At 38.2% G+C, this 18445-nt stretch overlaps 2 protein-coding genes across 2 annotated transcripts in view; one reads left to right on the plus strand and one right to left on the minus strand.

Moving 5' to 3' along the window:
- Positions 1-18445, minus strand: part of EEA1 (early endosome antigen 1) — a 232134-nt gene that overhangs the window by 117255 nt on the left and 96434 nt on the right. The window lies entirely within an intron of this gene.
- PLEKHG7 (pleckstrin homology and RhoGEF domain containing G7) overlaps positions 17189-18445 on the plus strand; it is a 29380-nt gene continuing 28123 nt past the window's right edge. The window contains exon 1 of the mRNA XM_066319270.1: positions 17189-17896. Coding sequence (XP_066175367.1) covers positions 17189-17896 — 708 coding nt within the window. The remainder of the gene's footprint in view (positions 17897-18445) is intronic.

Genomic DNA, 18445 nt, shown 5'->3' on the forward strand with positions numbered 1-18445 from the left:
ATAAAGAGTTCTTTCGTTAGGAGGCAGCTACTAAAACTTGACAATCTTTATCATATGAAAGTAAGCATATGGAAGCATAGGAAAATGTGTAAGCTAAGGTAAAGTGACTCTTGTGCCCAATGTTTTTCCTAACTCACACATTTTTACTAGAGAAAAAGAAGGAAGGGGCAGTCTCAGACAACTTGAACCAGGCTTTTGAACATATGTGTTTCATAAACTGAAAGAAATGGTGCAACATTTTCCTAGTGCTGGACCAAGGGCTCTGATCCAACAGACACAGAGCTTTTTCCATTCAGCAGGTAGGGAGGGAGAGAGGGAGTGCTTATTATACATGTCATCTTATTACCACAAAAAATATGTACTCTGAATTAATAGGTAAGAGAGAACTTTCAGAGTACCTTTGAAGAGACATACCTGAGGTTTGAGAACACTTGCCAAGACTTCAGGTCCATACTTTCTATGGACTTGAAACTTTAGGCATAGCAAAGATACTCTTTTATATTGGCATGTTTTCTGCTTGTTTTCTCTGCTTTGCAACTGAAGTACTTTTCTCTTACAGTAGTGCAGTGACATCACCTCTGCTTCTGACATGTTCTTGAATTTTTAACCTGGTCAGAGTATCTGGTCTCTGGATCCATGTTTTGGTTTTGGTTGTTGCGGCTTTATATGCTGGGAGGACTGTCACAGGAAAAATTAACTCTCTGGGAGATTTTACATCCAGAGAAAGCAAATTTCCAAAACTAAGTATTAAAAGACAGAACTTCCCAAAAGTCAGTGACTGCAGTAATAGGTCACACGTTGTACAAGTGTTGTACTTTAAGGTTTTAAATTGAGCCATTAGAAATTGCAGCTTTTAGTGATGACTGTGTTGTAATGTGAAGAATGCTTTGTAACCCTTGAGAGGAAAAGCACTATGATGTAATTTCATATATTTTTCATCCTTTAATCATCACCCTATTTACACTGGGTCTAAGGGTTATTGTCTCCACTTCTGATGCGATGAGCTCAGATGAAGACAGGCTGGGTGCCTCACTGATGGGCACAGTGAGAAAGTCACAACTACTCACCAGTGGGAACCTATGATGTGCTTCCTATGGCACATATTTGCTGACACTGACCAGCTTTTGTTCTCCACCAGATACTCCATACCTGAGGAGGCATCCTGTACAGAAGAGTATTCGGCAGTGTGAAACACTGCCCACTTTTCTGTGTATGATAAATAAAAACACGGGTGTGTGATATAAACAAGAAGACATATGCCAATACATAGACTAAAATTAAAAGGGTAATTAGAAATTTAGTTTCTGTTGGGTCATCCTCTTTTGTGAAATTAATGTAGAGTGCCATATCTGAAATGATTATTTACTTCTTATTTATTTTGAATTCTTACGAATAGCCTAGAATAAGGACCTTTGGCCCTGAAGCATCAGCCTCAGTGAGCTGATTGCCAGATCACTGCAGCCTTTATGTCAAAACAGCTGACCCAGAGGAAGTCAAAGTGGTGACACTTTTAATAGCAAAGCATTCCCCTAGAGAGGAGACAGGGCATACCTGTGATTATTCTGTGGCCATGACACAGGACACTGCACAAACACAAGGAATTTGAATGCTGAGTTTCACAAAACCATGACTACTGAAACCCACATCTATTAGGAGCAAGAGATCTTCAGCAATCAGGAGATCCAAAGTGGTGCAGCACAGCAATGGTCAGGAAAGGTTATTGAGGTCGCTGTAGATCACAGCAGAGAAATATCTTTGAGTTACTGGAAGAACAGTAATGTTCTTGCCAAATCCACCTGCCATTTTCCATAACTTCTCCTGAAGCTGAAGCTTGACTATCCTCAGCTGAAGGCTTTTGAGTTGGCATGTATGAGCCACAGGAACTGGCAGAGGGGAGAAGATGGTAAGGAAACATGACTGGAGACAGAGTAGGAGGCAAAAAGCAAATTGAGATGAGAAAGAGTGTGCTACAACAGGGAAGGAAGTGACCTGGTAGGTGACAAAGGAGAATCAAAAACGAAAGATAGCTGCCAGTCTTACAGCTTGCTGCTGCCAAGGGTATGGCTCTGCCTCCCAAATCTCCACTTTGGGTAGCACCTCTTTTCAGCATGCTCTGGTACTCAGCATTGTGTCAGCAAGGCAGTTCAACTCACTAAACCATGATAAAACCAGCCTTTCTTTTTTCACAGTTGTTCCCCTTATTCCCTTTCCTCCCCCCAAGAAGTCAGTTCTTAGCTGTACCACCAGGCTCAGACTGTGCAAGAATTTCACAGAATTTCACAGGAGCTGTGGTTCAGAGCAGTGGATGCAGAACTGTTGTCTTCCTGATCACATGAATGCATTCAGTCCCCTTCTGAAGCTTCACAAGGAGCAGAGCAATCCCATCTTCAGGCAGCTACATGTTTGCCTGCACCTCGAATCTGTATTGAATTCCCAATCAAATTGAAGGAAGAAAGGTAAACGTTTCCTGGTATAAAGTCTCAAAGAAACTCTTAGGAAGGCAGTATTGTATTGAATAGATATTTCTTTAATAAATCTCACAATTCCAAGAGTCTGAATCAGTCTATTGGTTTGATGCTGCCATTGCTGTGACTTAGAAATGCCTAAAGAAAATTCAGTCACAGACCCTGAGATTATACTTTATCCTTTCAATCAGATCATGCTGGAGAATAATGTTATTTAAGAGAAGAAAGCTTTTTAATAGAAAGTGCTATTGTTAAATTATATGTGGATACATCCTTCATATGCTGTTGGTACAAGGTTCTCTTCAGGTTCTGACCTCACAAGCATTTTAACCTCATCCTCCAAGCATTAACCAGCTTTTGCAAATACAGACCAATGTTTCTGTGGCAGAGTTGGCACATGCAAGTATATTCCAACTGCTATTAGACCACAACAAGTTCTGGTGTTATGAGGATTCACACACCCAAATCAAACACACAAAATCAGAATTAAATGTATTCTTAACTGCTCTGTCCTTTAGATATTGTTAAGATGTTGAATCCAAAAGAGGATTACAAAAAGAACCTGGTCTTAAGAAAAAATCTTCTTGCAGAGAGACTGGTAAGCAAATCACATTGCAATTTTTAAAGGAGAAATTCGAGGTGATCTTGCCATAATGCATGAGTAACAGTATGGGGAAGAGATTTCCAATAGTCAGTCTTTTGTGCCTGCAGTTGCAGAGCAAGATTCAGTGCCTGAAAGCTAAAGCTAGAGAACGGCTGTCACTCCCTTCTCCTGCCACAGCACCCCACGTGGACTGCATTTGCAGCAGTCCCCACTGTACCATACCCAGAGAGCCAAAGGGTGGGGAAAAACAGAGAAGCTCAGGAGCAGAAACCCCTTGTCCTAGTCTGTCAATCCAGATGTACAAGCTGGAGACAACAACAGCCACACTTTTTAAAACTTGCTGGATGTCATCTCTGGATCTGGAATTTACAGTTTACGGTTCACATTACCAGTATGAACTAAGGAGAGCATTGCTGGTTACAGATCCAGAAGTCCTCATTTCTCCATAGTGAAAGATGTAGAGCTAGGCAGCTGGGAATTATATACCCCTGATACCACATTCATTACAATTTTGAAACTTGTACTTTAAATCTGGCATAGATACACTTTCTATGTGTTTTTAATGTATCAAATATGATAAGTAAGTATTTTTAACTCAATGTCTAGTAGTATCACTTCCCTAGGGAAGGCTTTTGACATTCCTTCCAGTCAAGGAAGAGATGAACTTTTGAACCAGGGCATCAAATTATTCAGAAAACTGTCAACAAAACTACTCAGTCATGTTGCCTGATGAAGCCTACTACATGCAAGTTTTGCTGCAGTAACCCTTTATGAGTAATCATGAGGAATCATCCAGTGTTTCTGTGGTTTCTCCAGCACCAATAATAAGTGCAAAATTCTGTGTGCAACCACTACTAAAGTCTCAGTAATATAAAAATATCTTGGAAGCTCTAAAAATTTAAAACTGCTGCTTTGGCCAGCTTATTAATGTCTTTTTTTTTAATCACTGTAAAGAAGCCAAAATTAAAGGTAGAGTTTTGGAACACCAGTAGCAGGGGAGACAAGGACCCACGTTACTTTGTTCTCTAGTATGGATGTACAATCCACGTGTACCTGGAAAATTACCAGTCTCAGTGGGTGTGGTTTTCAGGATGCCCCAGTCCTTTCTCTTTATTTTCTTGGTTTATTCAAAACCACCACTTTCAACTTATGGGTATGACCTTTATGTTAAGCCAACAAAAACTCTTTAACACTGCATTACAAAAGAGCAAACTTCATGACTTCTGGCTAGTCAAAAAAGAGAACCAAAAACTGTGTGGGGCCACTAGCACATGGACAGAAAACAAATCTGTGGCAGTCAGTTTCTAGTGAAGGACCCAAATATGGAAAAATGCTTACCTGAACAAGTAATGAGCTGCTAAATGAAGTAGATCATAGATGTAGATGTAGATATTTGTTTGGTAGAACTGAAATTTTAGCCCCAGATTTGGGCATCTCAAATAAAATATTGGTCCCCATATAAAATATCAGTTGTAATGTTGGTCCAGGCTACTATTAATTATTCTCCCTGCCACAAATAACCTGTTCTCTGCATATACCTGACTTTCTTCAGGAATCAAATAATTCTGCATTTATGTATAAAAACAAAGATTTCATAGGATAAGACACAAAAAGCCTTTAAATAGTTTATTCTTAAAATCATAGAAACAGGAGTCTAATTGTCATACTTTATGCCCTGAGTCAAGCTCTCAATAACAAGATACAAACGGCAATCAGTGTGGATCTAAGATTTTTCTGCTATGAAATCAGAAAGAATTTATTTCATTTACTTTGCTGCTCACAAAATTGTTAGGATAAAGACCACAGAGAAAATTAGCCCAGCCTTCAGGGATAAGTAATGAACTTATGAACAACTGATGATATAAGAGGAGCATGCAGCTCATAGTATGCTAAATTTTTACAATTCACTTACAAAGTCTCTTTGGTAATCCTGGATTGATTAAATACCAGGATCTGCACTACTCCAAAATCTGTGTCTTTCTCCACTTGCTTGGGCTATTTTTGGCCTCTTTACCTACTGTAAGAAGAAAAGCTCATCACAATCTCTTCAATTTTCATTTAAGATACACTTAAAAATTTTGTTCTTTTCTCTTCATGAAGGCCTGGAGAACCTCTGACTAAAGCCTGAATTTGTAACACCTGGATCCTTTTTGTAATACAGAATTATAAATCAGAGTAGTAACTATTTCCCAAAAAGCGCCATCATCCCACTATTCAACTGCTTGTTGTCCACAATTCTACCTTCTGAAAGAGAAGTCCTGCCTCTGTGTATAAGAAGTGAATGTCATAGTAAATATAACAGGCATACTGTAGTCCAGACTTTGTACCACATAAGCTATTTAATTGGATACTCAGAAAAGAAAGGTATAATTTTTACATGGTCCCAGAAATTGCTGGTATTTAAGACATAAAGATTTTCAGACTGGTTTCCCTTAAAACTGCACAGCAAGTCTTAATGACAGATGCTCGAGTCCTAACCCAGCTGCAACCACTGGTCTTTGTACCAGCTTTAATAGGACTGGGAAAAGAGCTTGAAATCACGTATTTGTATGAAAAAAGATGGGACTGCTTGTATTAATTAGAAGCTGAAAGTAAAAAACACTTCACTGACAGGATGTCCTTGTTTATGCAGGCAACCTTACTTGCTTTCAAATTCCTCAAAGTATCTTTAACTCTGAAGTTATCCTGATTCTCAGCAGAGAGCATGTTTTTTCTCATGTACATGGCTCATGCCAGAAAACTATCCAGTGTGTGAAGCCCAAAGGCAGAGAACCTGGCTGTTGTCTATGTGAACATGGCCAACAAGCCTACAAACAGCACTAGTCCATTCAGATAGTCTGTCCTAGCATCTCATCCATGTTCCTTGAACAAAAAGCCTCCAAGGAAAGGGCCACTTCTGAGTGCTGTCCACACCCACAAACAGATGTAGAAAAGGAAAGCTAATACAGCAATTGGCCATGATGAACTCTCAAGAGGGATTTTGTAACCCACAGTTAGCCAGGATAATCCCAGTCATGTAGTTTGTTTCCCATGAAAATTGTTTGACTTCAGATTTCTTTCTTGGAGCATGCTATTGGGTTTTGGGGGCTTTTTCCATGTCCCCCCTTTGGGCATTCAACATAATAGCTGTTTACTAGAGTTTCAGCCATTCCAATGTAATATGAGGGTGTCAAAAGTGCACTGTTATTTCAGGCTTACAAACTTCAATCAGTGGGATTGTTACTTAACTTAAATCAACGACATATGATTAAAATAAAAGTAATATAAAAACTTCAAATGAATGTTACCAGATACTAAAACTCTCTTAGAAAGATCTCAGGAGTAGCAACAATTTTGAAAAAAGATTCCTTTACAGTGGATTCTCTGTTTTATGTTTAGAAGAGTCACATTTTGAGCAGTGTCAGATCTGTTGGACTTCCATTCAAGGAAACCACAGGTATATATCGAAGCAGAAGCCTCTGTGTTCTGCAAATAATAATTACTAGCAGCAAAGCATTGCAGTATTTGTTATATTTAGTCCTCTAAAAAGAAGACACCCAAAAATCAGCACAGCACATAATAATAATAATAATAATAACAATATTTCAACACTGTTTTGATTTTTATTATGCAGAATCATTGAACTCACACAAAACACTTAGCTAAGAGTCCTTGGACAATAGCTGAATCCTAAGAAGACTCCCAGAAGAGTCTCTATGACCCTCAATTTTATTATTATCTCAAATAGTCATACATAGTCAAAGAAGAAGATAAGTTTTACAGCATATTTATTACACCAAACCCTGTGGTCAAACATAAATCACACATTGAGAATAGTGCAAACACCACTTGAAAGCTGCTCTGTAGGGGCTATTCTTCATTATAAAATCCATTAGCATAAAATCAAGTTTATAGAGCTGGGAATTTTTCTTCCTGAAAACTACATTATTTTGTATAGTCTCAAAGTCCATAATTCATCTCCAGATGGCAAGTATTCAAGGGCAAAACTGTAAGGGATAAGCAGGAAAAGAAGTAGGTCTACACTGCTATTTAATCAGTATTTGTATTAGTGTTTATAATAGTATTTATTCTTTTTTAACATCAGAAAGCTATTAAGTTTTTGATAGATACTAAAGAATGCATATTCCAAGTTGTGTATGAGCAATTCACGTGCACAGGAGTTCACAGTATCAACAGAGGGATTGGCTTTTAGAAGATACAACTGAATCATTCTGATGGAAAACAAAATAACATGATCTCTGCCAACCAGATCTTGGAAAATAAACAGCACATGCATAACTTGTGAAATGAGGAGACAGAGTTTCCATTCAATCAGCTTGTCTGAAACATCTATAATTTCTTTTTCGTTCTCAACAAATATGTTAGTGTGTACAAAGGCTACAGACAAACAAAGTGGCTGCTGGGAGGTTTGGGTCATGCTGCCAGATCCCCATTTCAGGCAAACATCTAGTTAAAAACATAATGCACAAATGTTTAATGGTATTCTGGGAAGCTGGGAATAATATGGAGCTAAAGATCCGTAACTTGTCCCACAAGGATGAATTTTAATCATGTTAGCAAATCCAGTATTCCAACCATGCTTTGAATCTGCTTTGGGCCTGCTGGAATAGGACTACCAATAATAAAAGAAACAGCAGCTACATTTGCAACTTGCTGGTCTGCACTCAGGTTTGTCAACACATGACCTATAATCACCCAAAGCAAGGAAAAAAGGTCTCTTAATATTGCCAGTGGAATACTCTACTACATTGCTCTTTATTTCTCCCTCTGGCTTCATTCTGAAATGGAGTTAATTGGTGTAGCTACCACTCAGTGCAACGATACTGGAGTGCTTTCCAGACAAGCAAGAACTGAGGTACAAAGCTTTGTTCCTTCCAGCATATAGAATCTCAAGCAATATTGGGTTATTTTTAAATTACAACCTGAAAAAGAGATAGATTTCCATCCTTGCAGTAGCAGCCTCTATTTAATGTGCAAATTCTAAGAAAACAATAACAAGATACAGCATTTTGTGAAACTGTCCACAGTATGATACAATACAGCTTACTATAACGCAACAAATCAGATGGGATCTTATCTGGAGCATTTGCTTTATCTGTGCACCTTTTAAATCGTTGTTATTACAATCTCTTTTGCTTTCAATGCTCATTCATCAGGAGGGCTTTTGTTATCTGAAGGCTAAATAAACGGAAGGGAAAACAAGCAACCCAAGCTACTGTATGTCACCAGACAATATCTTGCTGCCACCTTGTGTTGAGTAAAAAGCATGAATAGCTCATATCTCACAGATATTTCAACAACAACAGCAAAAATAAGCAAGGAAAAAAGCTTTCAGGAACGTGTGTGCAAATATGTGAATACATATGTAATATTTTACAAATCATTTAGGAGTTCACAAAGAGAGGAAAATTATTATTTTCATTTCAAATTTGTCCTTGCCAGCAAGCAGCAAATTTTACAGTTACACCATGAGGAATGGGATTTCTTCAGAAGCCAGAGAGATTTTTATCCTACTCTTGGGCTACTAATCAAACGTTGCAAACTCCTTTCACTCACATCCAAGTAATGTAAAATTCCTATGGTGCTACAGATTCTTAGAGTTTGGAATAAATCCACCTGCTGCAGACAACTTTCCCACCCACTGAATAAATCATATACAACATCAGGATTGGTCCTTGCACTTGAACAATGTACAAAATCAATGCTTAGAGAAAATCTGTCCTTTGGTAGCTTCATGGACATTAGATTTCCTCGTGAAGCAATAACTACACAGCAGCCCACACAGACACAGACCAAGACACAAGATGGCAAACTCTTCTGCAGCAAACATTTGACCTTGCAGAACAATGCTAACAGAAAATAGTTAAATATTATATGTTAGAGATGCTACCATTACAAAAATTTTGCTCTCTATTCATCATTACTAGATAATGTTGTCCCTACTGTGATGGCTCACTGAACAACATTCATTATGCTTTAAACCTGTTGCTTTTAAACCTGTAACTTTCAGCTTCTGTTTTGCAGATCTCTTGAAGTCCTGTAAACTATTTCCAAGGTTTGTTAAAGAGTAATACTTCTAAGAAAGCATATCTCTTTTGTAATTAACTGTATATGCAAAGTTTTCAGAAGGTTTTATTTCTCCATGGGCCAAAATTTAAAGGCCCATAAATTGAAGGAAGTAGGAAAGCACTGAATTAAGGCTCAGATTTGATCTCAAAACGTTGGGCACCACTCAAATCGCAACTTTTTTTTTTTAGGACACTGCACACTTTACCTTCAGACCTGTGGAAATCAGTAAAATGTTACTATTAACTTAATTGCTTGGTATGGTGCCAAGCAAGTTATAAACTTCTTGAGGACTTTCAAGGTTGCCAGGCTACCATAGCCATGGAAGTGTTTGAATCAGACCTGTTTGATGGTAGCCATCAGTAAAACTGTTAGTAGACTAGTATTTCATCCTACTTCTTTCTGTAAATCCAGAAGATTAGAAATCTATAGAACAAGGAGAAATGGTTTAAAATTGAAATATAGTAGGGTTAGATTGGATACTAAGAAGAAATTCTTTAGTGTGAAGGTGGTGAGGTACTGGAACAGGTTGTCAGGAGGAACTGTCAATGCCCCATTCCTGGGAGGGCTCAAGGTCAGGCTGGATGGGACCCTTTGCAACCCGGTCTAGTGGAAGGTGTCCCTGCCCATGGCAGGGAGTTGGAACTAGATTATCTTTTAAGGTCCCTGCCAATTCAGACCATAGTATTATTCTATGACAAGTCATTCACCTAATTACAGGAATGATGTCCAGCTGTTTTTTTTTTTCACAAGAGTTAGAAATATATCTTTGTTAAATTCTTAATCCTTTATTTAGGGTTTGGGACTGAAATAGCCCTATATTTTTTACTTCCAGTGAAAAAGAAAACATTAGAAAATCTGTGGTCAGAGAGCAACCCATTGTGCCTGTGTAGATTCATCCAGACCATCATGGACAATGGCTGGTCAGCTGCCAGTATTTAAATTTTTTTTAAAAAAATCAACAAACAAAAATGTTTGACAATATATTTAACTACTATTGGGACAGCAGTTGGTTTCTTTCTTGTCTTATATAACATTGAGAAAGAACTTGTTCAGGAAGCCCAGTCAGTTTTTCAAACAGAGGGGCTATGCAAACACATCATTCATAAAAAGAGTCCTGCACCTGACAGAAGATGAAAGGGAGTTAAACAGCCAGCAGGATGAAAAATGACAGCTGTTTAAACCACATTTCTAACTGCTGCGGCAAAGGTTTGATATCTCTGGGGAACATGCAGGCAGTCACACAAGGGTGGGACACAGCAAAACAGAAAAGATCAGCATATTATTAATATTCCTATTGTGATCAGCCTGTCTGTCCCTGTCCTACAACAGCTAATTACCGACTGCCAGAGGTTACCCTGTTTACCCAGTCCAAACATCTGGTTATCCAGACCCTGTTTTTCTTCCTAAACCTTTAATGAATTTAAACATGTTTGAAAGAGTATTTCCCTCCGGTTTACCAAGATAAACCAAGTACAAACAGTTCCCTTGAGCCTGGTACATCCTCTGCTGAGTAGTGTGACAAATTCCCCCATCCTCCCAGGCAACTTACTTGCCCCCAGCCCCCCTAACTCCCAATTTGCTGAAAGAAGTATCTGGTGAAGTAATGTGCTATGTCTTATGAGAAGGAGCATTCCCTATTCTGTCCAGGAACAAGAACAAAGCTGCTGGAGATCATCTTATCACCAAATACTGTGGGGAGTACTTGCAGCAATGAAGGATGGTACCTCTGGCTCTGATACTCTTCCAGTGCTGTCTCCATCCATGACAAAGAAAATCTCTCATCTGCGCCATCCAATCTGTGAATGCTCCCAGTCCTTGACTGTATTTTTATACTCCTTGAATCAACTAGACCTCCACAATTCTCTCTAGAGAGAATAACTATGACCCACTCTCTAAATCTGTCTCTCTCACAGGAGGAAGCTGGAAATATAGCTGGCAAACCAAGTAATTGGGATCAAAATCAATCTTCTAGGAAAATGTGAAGTCCTATGTGGCAGTGAGAAAGGATGACAAGAAAGGAGAAAGGGCACATTGACCCAACTCCAAATTCCTGGAGTTACTCCAAACATGCTATACAAGTGTGGTATGGAACCAAACACTGGCCTTCACCTGAAACATTGATTATTTTCGCATCCAACTTTTTATTCTGAGTACATAGAATCTCTCATAGGCAGGCAAACTTTTTTATCTAGGACTTTTTACTGTCAGCAGCTGGAAGGCAGAAAGAATTGTGCCAATGAAAGTTTTCATCCAAATTTCAGTAAGGTACTTCTACACTGCTTCAGTAAGTTTCATTCAGCTGTTTATTCCAGTTAGTTTGCACTGAAACCAGTTTGAAAAATGTAAAATCTGACTGCAGTAACATATGCAGAAATGGATGGTAAGCAATATATTAAGCTTGACAAGGTGTTTGGTGAGAAGTCACAGGGTACTGGATGAAGCTATCCAGTTTCTTTCAGCTTACACAGAACTATGATATCAGAGGAAAAGTGAGTGTTTCTTTACACAGCCCTTTAAGTCTGCTGCTATGTCCACCCAGCCTTCGCTCCATCAAAGACAGTGCGACAATAAGAAAATTCAGAAAAAAAAAAAAAGAGAGAATGAGTACACAGCTGAAGGATGGATTTTCCTGCAGGCACTTGCTTCAGAACATAGATGATTACCACTGCTACTGCTACTACGAGTTCCTGTTTCTCTTAGTTCCAGTCTCAGCTAGTGTGTTATCTGCCCTGCCTTCTCCCTACAGCTTCCCTACAAAATGTCTCAGCTACCTCCTCCTACCCCCTCCCAGGTGCTGTTGCATACACGAGAGTTCTCTCTGCTCAAGCATGTTTCATTCCGACCTAGCTATGAGGAACAAGGCCAAGGAGAGCAGAAAGCTTCTGACTGACACCACTACATCTTAGAAGCCCCTTCCCCATGCCAGGACTTATAATACCCCATGAATTTCATGCAAATCCCTGAAAATCCCATCCACTTTGATTTGACTAGAACAAGAAGAGAAGGAAACAGCACAACTGGGACGGTGCTGCAGACAGTTTCTAGGCTCCAAAAAGAATTTAGATTGTATAGCTAGAAAGCAGAGCTAGAAATCACATCACATACTGGGACGCAACAACTGTGGGTTAAAACATAGCAGCTGTTCTGTTTCATTCTTTAATCAGGAAACAGTATAAGGCTGCAAGTAAAGCAGAACTTTTTGTCTGGATCCAAAACTCATTTTAAAAATGAGACATACCTGTCCCTTGACCTGTAAATCCATAAGAAGACATTTATCCCTTCTGTCTCAGGAAGTTAACTGACCTAATTTTCATTTGCCCCTTTTGGCATCCCTAAGGTGATCTTTCGGTCACCCAGAGACCTATCTTTTTCTGGAATTTTCACTTCTTTTCTTTTTTTTTCTTCTATACATAGGCACATACACAGTCAAAATGTTGCTGCTATAGTTATCTGAGTCTTGTAGCTCAGGTTATGGGAGGGCTTATCAGAGAAACATGAGTGATGAGAGATTCAGCTTAGGGAACCTTGTGCAGCCTGCCAAAATTGGATGAAACAGCAGCAGACCAGCATAGCAGGAGGTATCGACAATGGCTGCAAGACTTGAGAGACTGTGCCACAGGTGAATATTACCTGTAAATCTCACAAGTGGTCCCCAGCTGGAGGCCAGCTCTGAAATCTCAGCTACTGGTCTCCATTTGAGGCAGGACTTCATGGTTCCACATCACATTCAACTTGGATTTCATATTTCTAGGAAAAGCAATGTGTTAAACTGCAGTGGTCGGATATTTTTTTTATACTCCTTTGCATGAGCATTCAATCTCTGTTTCAGATCTGTGATTACCCTTAGAGAGTTCTTTGTGGCTCTTGAGATGATAGAGATATGGTTTTTGTTTTACCAGAGTCCTCTTAGTGATCATTTGAATGCATTCTTATATCCATCTGATAAGCACAAACCTGTCACTGGCTGCAGATATACTGGTGAGAAACACTGAACACATATAGAGGCTGATATCTGTGTGAGGTCATTATATCTGAGAGATTCTGTTTGAGGGACTTCAGGCATCTGTGTATCAGCCTCTGAGATAATGCACAGGAAAAAGCAGCAACACAATGGCACAGCCAGACTGAACTGTGGCATTTCCTGGTGTTTAGTGGTTAATGTCAGCCTTTGTACTTGATTTCCCTTGGATTTGTTGTTTGTTTGTGATTTTCCGTCGAGGATAACCTTTCAAAAGCTTAATCCCTTCTGCTTTGAAGCTATGCTGCTTAGACAATAATCACACAGACACCACGAAACGTTGTTGGTGTTTAACTCTACATTAGTCCAATTCTATCAATTTTTTTCTACTTCCCCATAACCAAGCTGCCTTTAAAGTAATACATAAGTGAATTGCATCTTTCATTACTCCCTGGACTGGCATATTTTTTTAATTATATCCTATCTAGTTTGTAATTGGTTTTGAATTCAGAGAGCTTGGTATATACTGTGCAAGCATAGACTATTTCTTTCAAAATAACAACTTTTTTTCCATAATTACAAGCTTTCCAAATGCTCACAGTTTAAACAATTAAAATCAATTTGAAAAAATAAAAATAAAAAATATTCCCAGAAGTCCAGGAAGGGCTATTTCTATACCAGTTCCAATTTTTAATTTTTAGCTTTTTCTTGAAAATTAGGTACCTTTTCCACTGTAAATTTGTGGGCTTTGCTCCATCCAGTATCATTAGCTGAGCAAACGTTCCTAAATACTTTCAAAGGCAATTGTCTTTCCATGAGGAAACTTCATAGAATTTTAGAAATATTTTCTATTAATAGCAATTAACAGGGAGTATTTTGGGCTCATTTTGTTTTTATTCTATAGATCATATTTTCATTCGCTTACTCTCCCCCAGCTAAGAGGTAGATTTTTTCCCTCTACAGGGAAGGGTATAGCTTTGTTTTCCGGCTGCCTGACCCCTTTCCCCTGGGAGTGTACTTCTTGGAGATCCTCACCACCTCAGTGTGCCCAGGTCTGTCCTAAGGGGTAGGAAAGGACAGCTTTGAACACTGTAAAATCTGCATTTTACATATTTCATACATATCTGCATTTGCATATTTCATCAGGCAACAAGGTCTGTTCCATTTCATCTGGTCCTGAAATTAATATCACCTTGAGAGCAGCATAAGGAGTTAAAACAAAAACCAAAGAACAATAACAAAAAAGACATCACAAACACAAACATTGCCACTCCCCGCTCCTCCAAAAAAAAGAATCTTACAGCCCTGAAAGTGCTTCTTAAAGGAAATAAATTTGTACTATCAATTGTCAGACAGGGTGAGCACATCTCTTTTTCCTAGAAACCAAACTGGATTAATACTAATAAAAATGATGTAACACTGCCCTGGTTTTGTAAATAAAGTCTTTGAGTTTGTTTTCTCACTTCTTTCTCTCAGAAAAATCTTCCCTCAATCCACAGTCACATCCAATGCTATGAGATATCAAAGGCACTTACACCAGTTTAGGATCTTGATTTGGCTTGTGGATGAATTTTGACCAAAAATTAAAAAAACAAACAAACAAACAAACAAAAACCACACCCTTTACAAAAAATGAAAGCATTGTTCTGAAAAGGTTGTCTGCATTTTCAAGCAAGTGTTTTGAAGTTCACTAAGCCCTCTGAAAATGTGCCTTGATTGCACAACAGAGTTAAACATTTGTAGACATTAGTGTTTCTCAAGTTATCCATCAAATAAACAATGTTTTCCCAGGTTTCACTTTCAATTCATCTAACCAAAGAATGCCTTAATCAATTCTGGTATTTTCCAATCAGTTCTACAACACAAAAAAAAAAAAAATTAATTATCAATGCATGGATGAATTCTCAAATATTCTGGTATTAAAATCTGTGTTCAAAATTACTTAACTAGTTAGCATATTTGTTAAAATTAAAAACTAATCATAAACAATATAAACAAGGTATGTACCACTACTATATTTACATAAAAGATGAACAATGCATATTTAGATCCAGCTGTATGAATCAAGACAAGAGGTGGAAAAAAAGGTTGTTGGAGGAGTAGAAGTATTTTATATGCTCTTGCAAATTATTATATGCTTGCATGAGATCTGTCTTCCCAAATTTTCTCAATGCAAAGAGTCCAGAAATATAAAAGGCATGAAGTTTAATCCAGCATATGGCTCATGTTCCCTTTTGTTTAGGGGCATTGACCCTGGAGCCACTTCCATCTGACCTGACAAACAAATCCCCTAGAAACAAATCTACAAGAGAAAGCTTGTTCCCTATACTAGCATTCAGTAAAGAGGCCTTAAGAGAGAAAATGCTACTGTTAAAACTAGCATCAGTTAATCAAGGACTTGTTGAAAATTTGATTTAAAAGGATGTGACACATTCAAATGGCTATTTTGGTAAGTTTGATCATATAATTTTTCTGCATGTGTGTGATGTATTTCTGCATTTTTAACTGTATTTTCTTTAGAAGTACTTTGCTGCTGAGAGATTCTACTCATGAAAGTAACATAGAAATACACAAAAAGAAATATGTGAATTTTTACTTCTTTAAAAAAACCTTGCTAAACTGAATGGCAAAAAATTTTTAATCTAAGAATTCCATGAAAAGATGTCTTTAAGCTTTTCCACTTCTTGAACAGGTCACTATTCACATGGATATCTGGAAACTGCATGCCAAGGTAAAAAATTCTGCTTGTAAAAGAGATGAAAAAAAAAAAAAAAACAAGTAATGAGAATGCCAGGCAGAAAAAACAATTAATGAGACATGATTACAGGTCACAAAATAGAAGTCCTGAAATTTTAAAACGCAATAACAGCAAATCTCAGATCAATAGTATGCAATATCCACATTCGAAAGGGAAAAATAGTAGTAAATTCTCTTTATCATTCTTCTATATATTAAATGAGATTTTTAATAAGCATATGCGCTAATTAGTTCTTATCCATCAAAGAAAAATTAATAGATGCTAATATATTTGAGGCTATTCTGTACAGTTGTGAAAGAAGCCATTTCTATCATAAAGACATGCTTTTCTCTCCGCAAGAATCTGAATTAACTTCTGAAGGCTTTGGGAAAAGCAATATTTTGAACTGGCAAACTTGATAAATTAACTTCTTTCTAATCACTTTGTAAACAAATCTGATGGAACTATATAATTAGACTTTTAAAAGATATTCAATAATTCAAGACAGAAGTCAATATAGGTTCAAATAAACTAATTCTCATAAATGACAGTTCCCCAAATAAGCTAGCATTCATGAACAGAATTAAGATTCCTTTTAGCAAAGAAACTAAATTAAAGAGGTTGAATTCATAATCTTCATTATTACTTAAAATGTCAGTCCAGTTTTAGAGACAAAATTTCAAAATACATTAAAACAAAGCTTCATGAATCAAAGAACATACGACTATTGATTAACCAACAGATAAGTTACTAATATAAATAATTTTCTTCTTTCATTATTTGATTACAACATATACATAATGTTTACTACAAAGTACTTTCAGGCTGAAAAAATAAGAGTGATGAGACATACCTTACCTAACTGTTAAATTTGTATTTGCTTAAGAATTCAGCAATAAATTAGTATTTTTGCACAAAGAATTTTGCAACAAGCCCTGAGAGCAAATTACTTCATTATTTGCCCCCATACAGCAGTGCTACAATCTCATTCATCCATGGGGGAGTGGCGAGCACAAATCAGGTGGCTGCAGTACCAGATGAGCAGAGCTCCTAAACACAGTTACTCTTTACCATCTAATTAGTTCTACTGACACTGCTGGCACACTCCAAGTTAGCAGCTGTTTAAACAGCTTGCCAAAATTGGGTCCTGAACCTGTTGAAGCCTGCATTTAAGCAGGATTCAATGCAAAGGTAATTGTTTCTGTACTAGTGCACTTATCTACCTTGTTTTGTTTGGATGTTTTTTCTATATACGTATTTTCCCATTTGAAAAATTTATGTGGCAAGTTTGTAAGAACTGTTTCTGATCATGTTTCCTAGGTATTCATAGATATAAATCCTCATGCAACCTAAGAATGCAACAACCAAGCTCTGATTATTCTCCAGACCTGGTCAAAGAAACCTGCACCAACGAGGAGGCTCTAGACAGGGAAGCTGATCTCCATAAGGAAAATGCTGCTTTGTCTGAAAGCAGCAGCCCAGAAGACATCTTCAGTTCCTCTGAAATGCAGAGAGTACCAGTTTGTGTGGATGCCACCTTGCCTCCAGGAGACTACATTATCAGAGGAGGCTATACAGAGTCTTCACTTCTGAGCCTTGCTACAGAGGAGTGCATTGGGATCCAACATGCACCTTTCCAATTCAACCGCCATGCTCGGGCCAGAATTTCCACTTCTCCAACTTTAAGACGTCTAAGGATGGCCTCTGCCTCACAAGCACTGTCCTTTCAGGACTGTTCCGATGCAGCTCAGCTGGGGAATCAAAAGGAATACACTGGCTCTCTCCACCACATTTGTAAGAGTCCACCCCGGTGCATTACAATTTCTTCATTGTCACTGCCTTCTTGTGTCCATGCAAAATTATTGTCATCCAAAGCCAAGTCTGAGAGAACTATAGCAGCTCCAGAGTCTGACTTACCCAAACCAAAGCTTCCAAGCCAAGAGGATCCTCTCAGCAATGGCAGTCCCAATGAGCCACCACCCAGAAACTCTTGGAGAACCAGCTCTGCCACGCTTCCTACCAGACTCCCCCGCCCAAACTCTACACTTTGGGCAGGTGTCCAGGTAAGAGGAATAGGAGGATGCAACCTCTTTTTTTAGTCTTTCATATTCAGTGTTGGTCCATCATAGGCCAGGGCACAAATAAAACCCCAGATCTTAACCAAAACTGTAAGTTGGGCCATGATCCTTTAATACAACAGACCAACTTCTATACTTAACAGGAAGGGAGATTTTTCTTTCCAAATTAGCAAGAGACAGCAGTTCCAGCCTTGTGCCTTGGTGAGGAGGTTAGCTTGGTCCACTTCTGTACATGGCCTCTCTTTCCCACCACTGTCCATTCACCCTGGTGGGCCAGCACAACTGTTGGTGGGGATGTGGAAGAACAAGACTAAGTAATTTATCCTGTTTAGGACTGGGTTTTAGAGGATTATTTTCTTTCAACCCACTCTTTAATCCTTAAGGAGATTATTCCTAAGACAGAGAAGTTCTCTATTCTGTTTTACTGAATGGCATTACTAACCCAAATAAAACCAAGTATTAAGTTGGTTGAGTCAAATTTAAGGTCTGCCAGTACCAAAGGAAGAGGTACCACTCCCTTTATTTATTTCCATG

This window comes from Sylvia atricapilla, chromosome 5 (genome assembly GCF_009819655.1).
Source record: "Sylvia atricapilla isolate bSylAtr1 chromosome 5, bSylAtr1.pri, whole genome shotgun sequence".
Lineage (NCBI taxonomy): Eukaryota > Metazoa > Chordata > Aves > Passeriformes > Sylviidae > Sylvia > Sylvia atricapilla.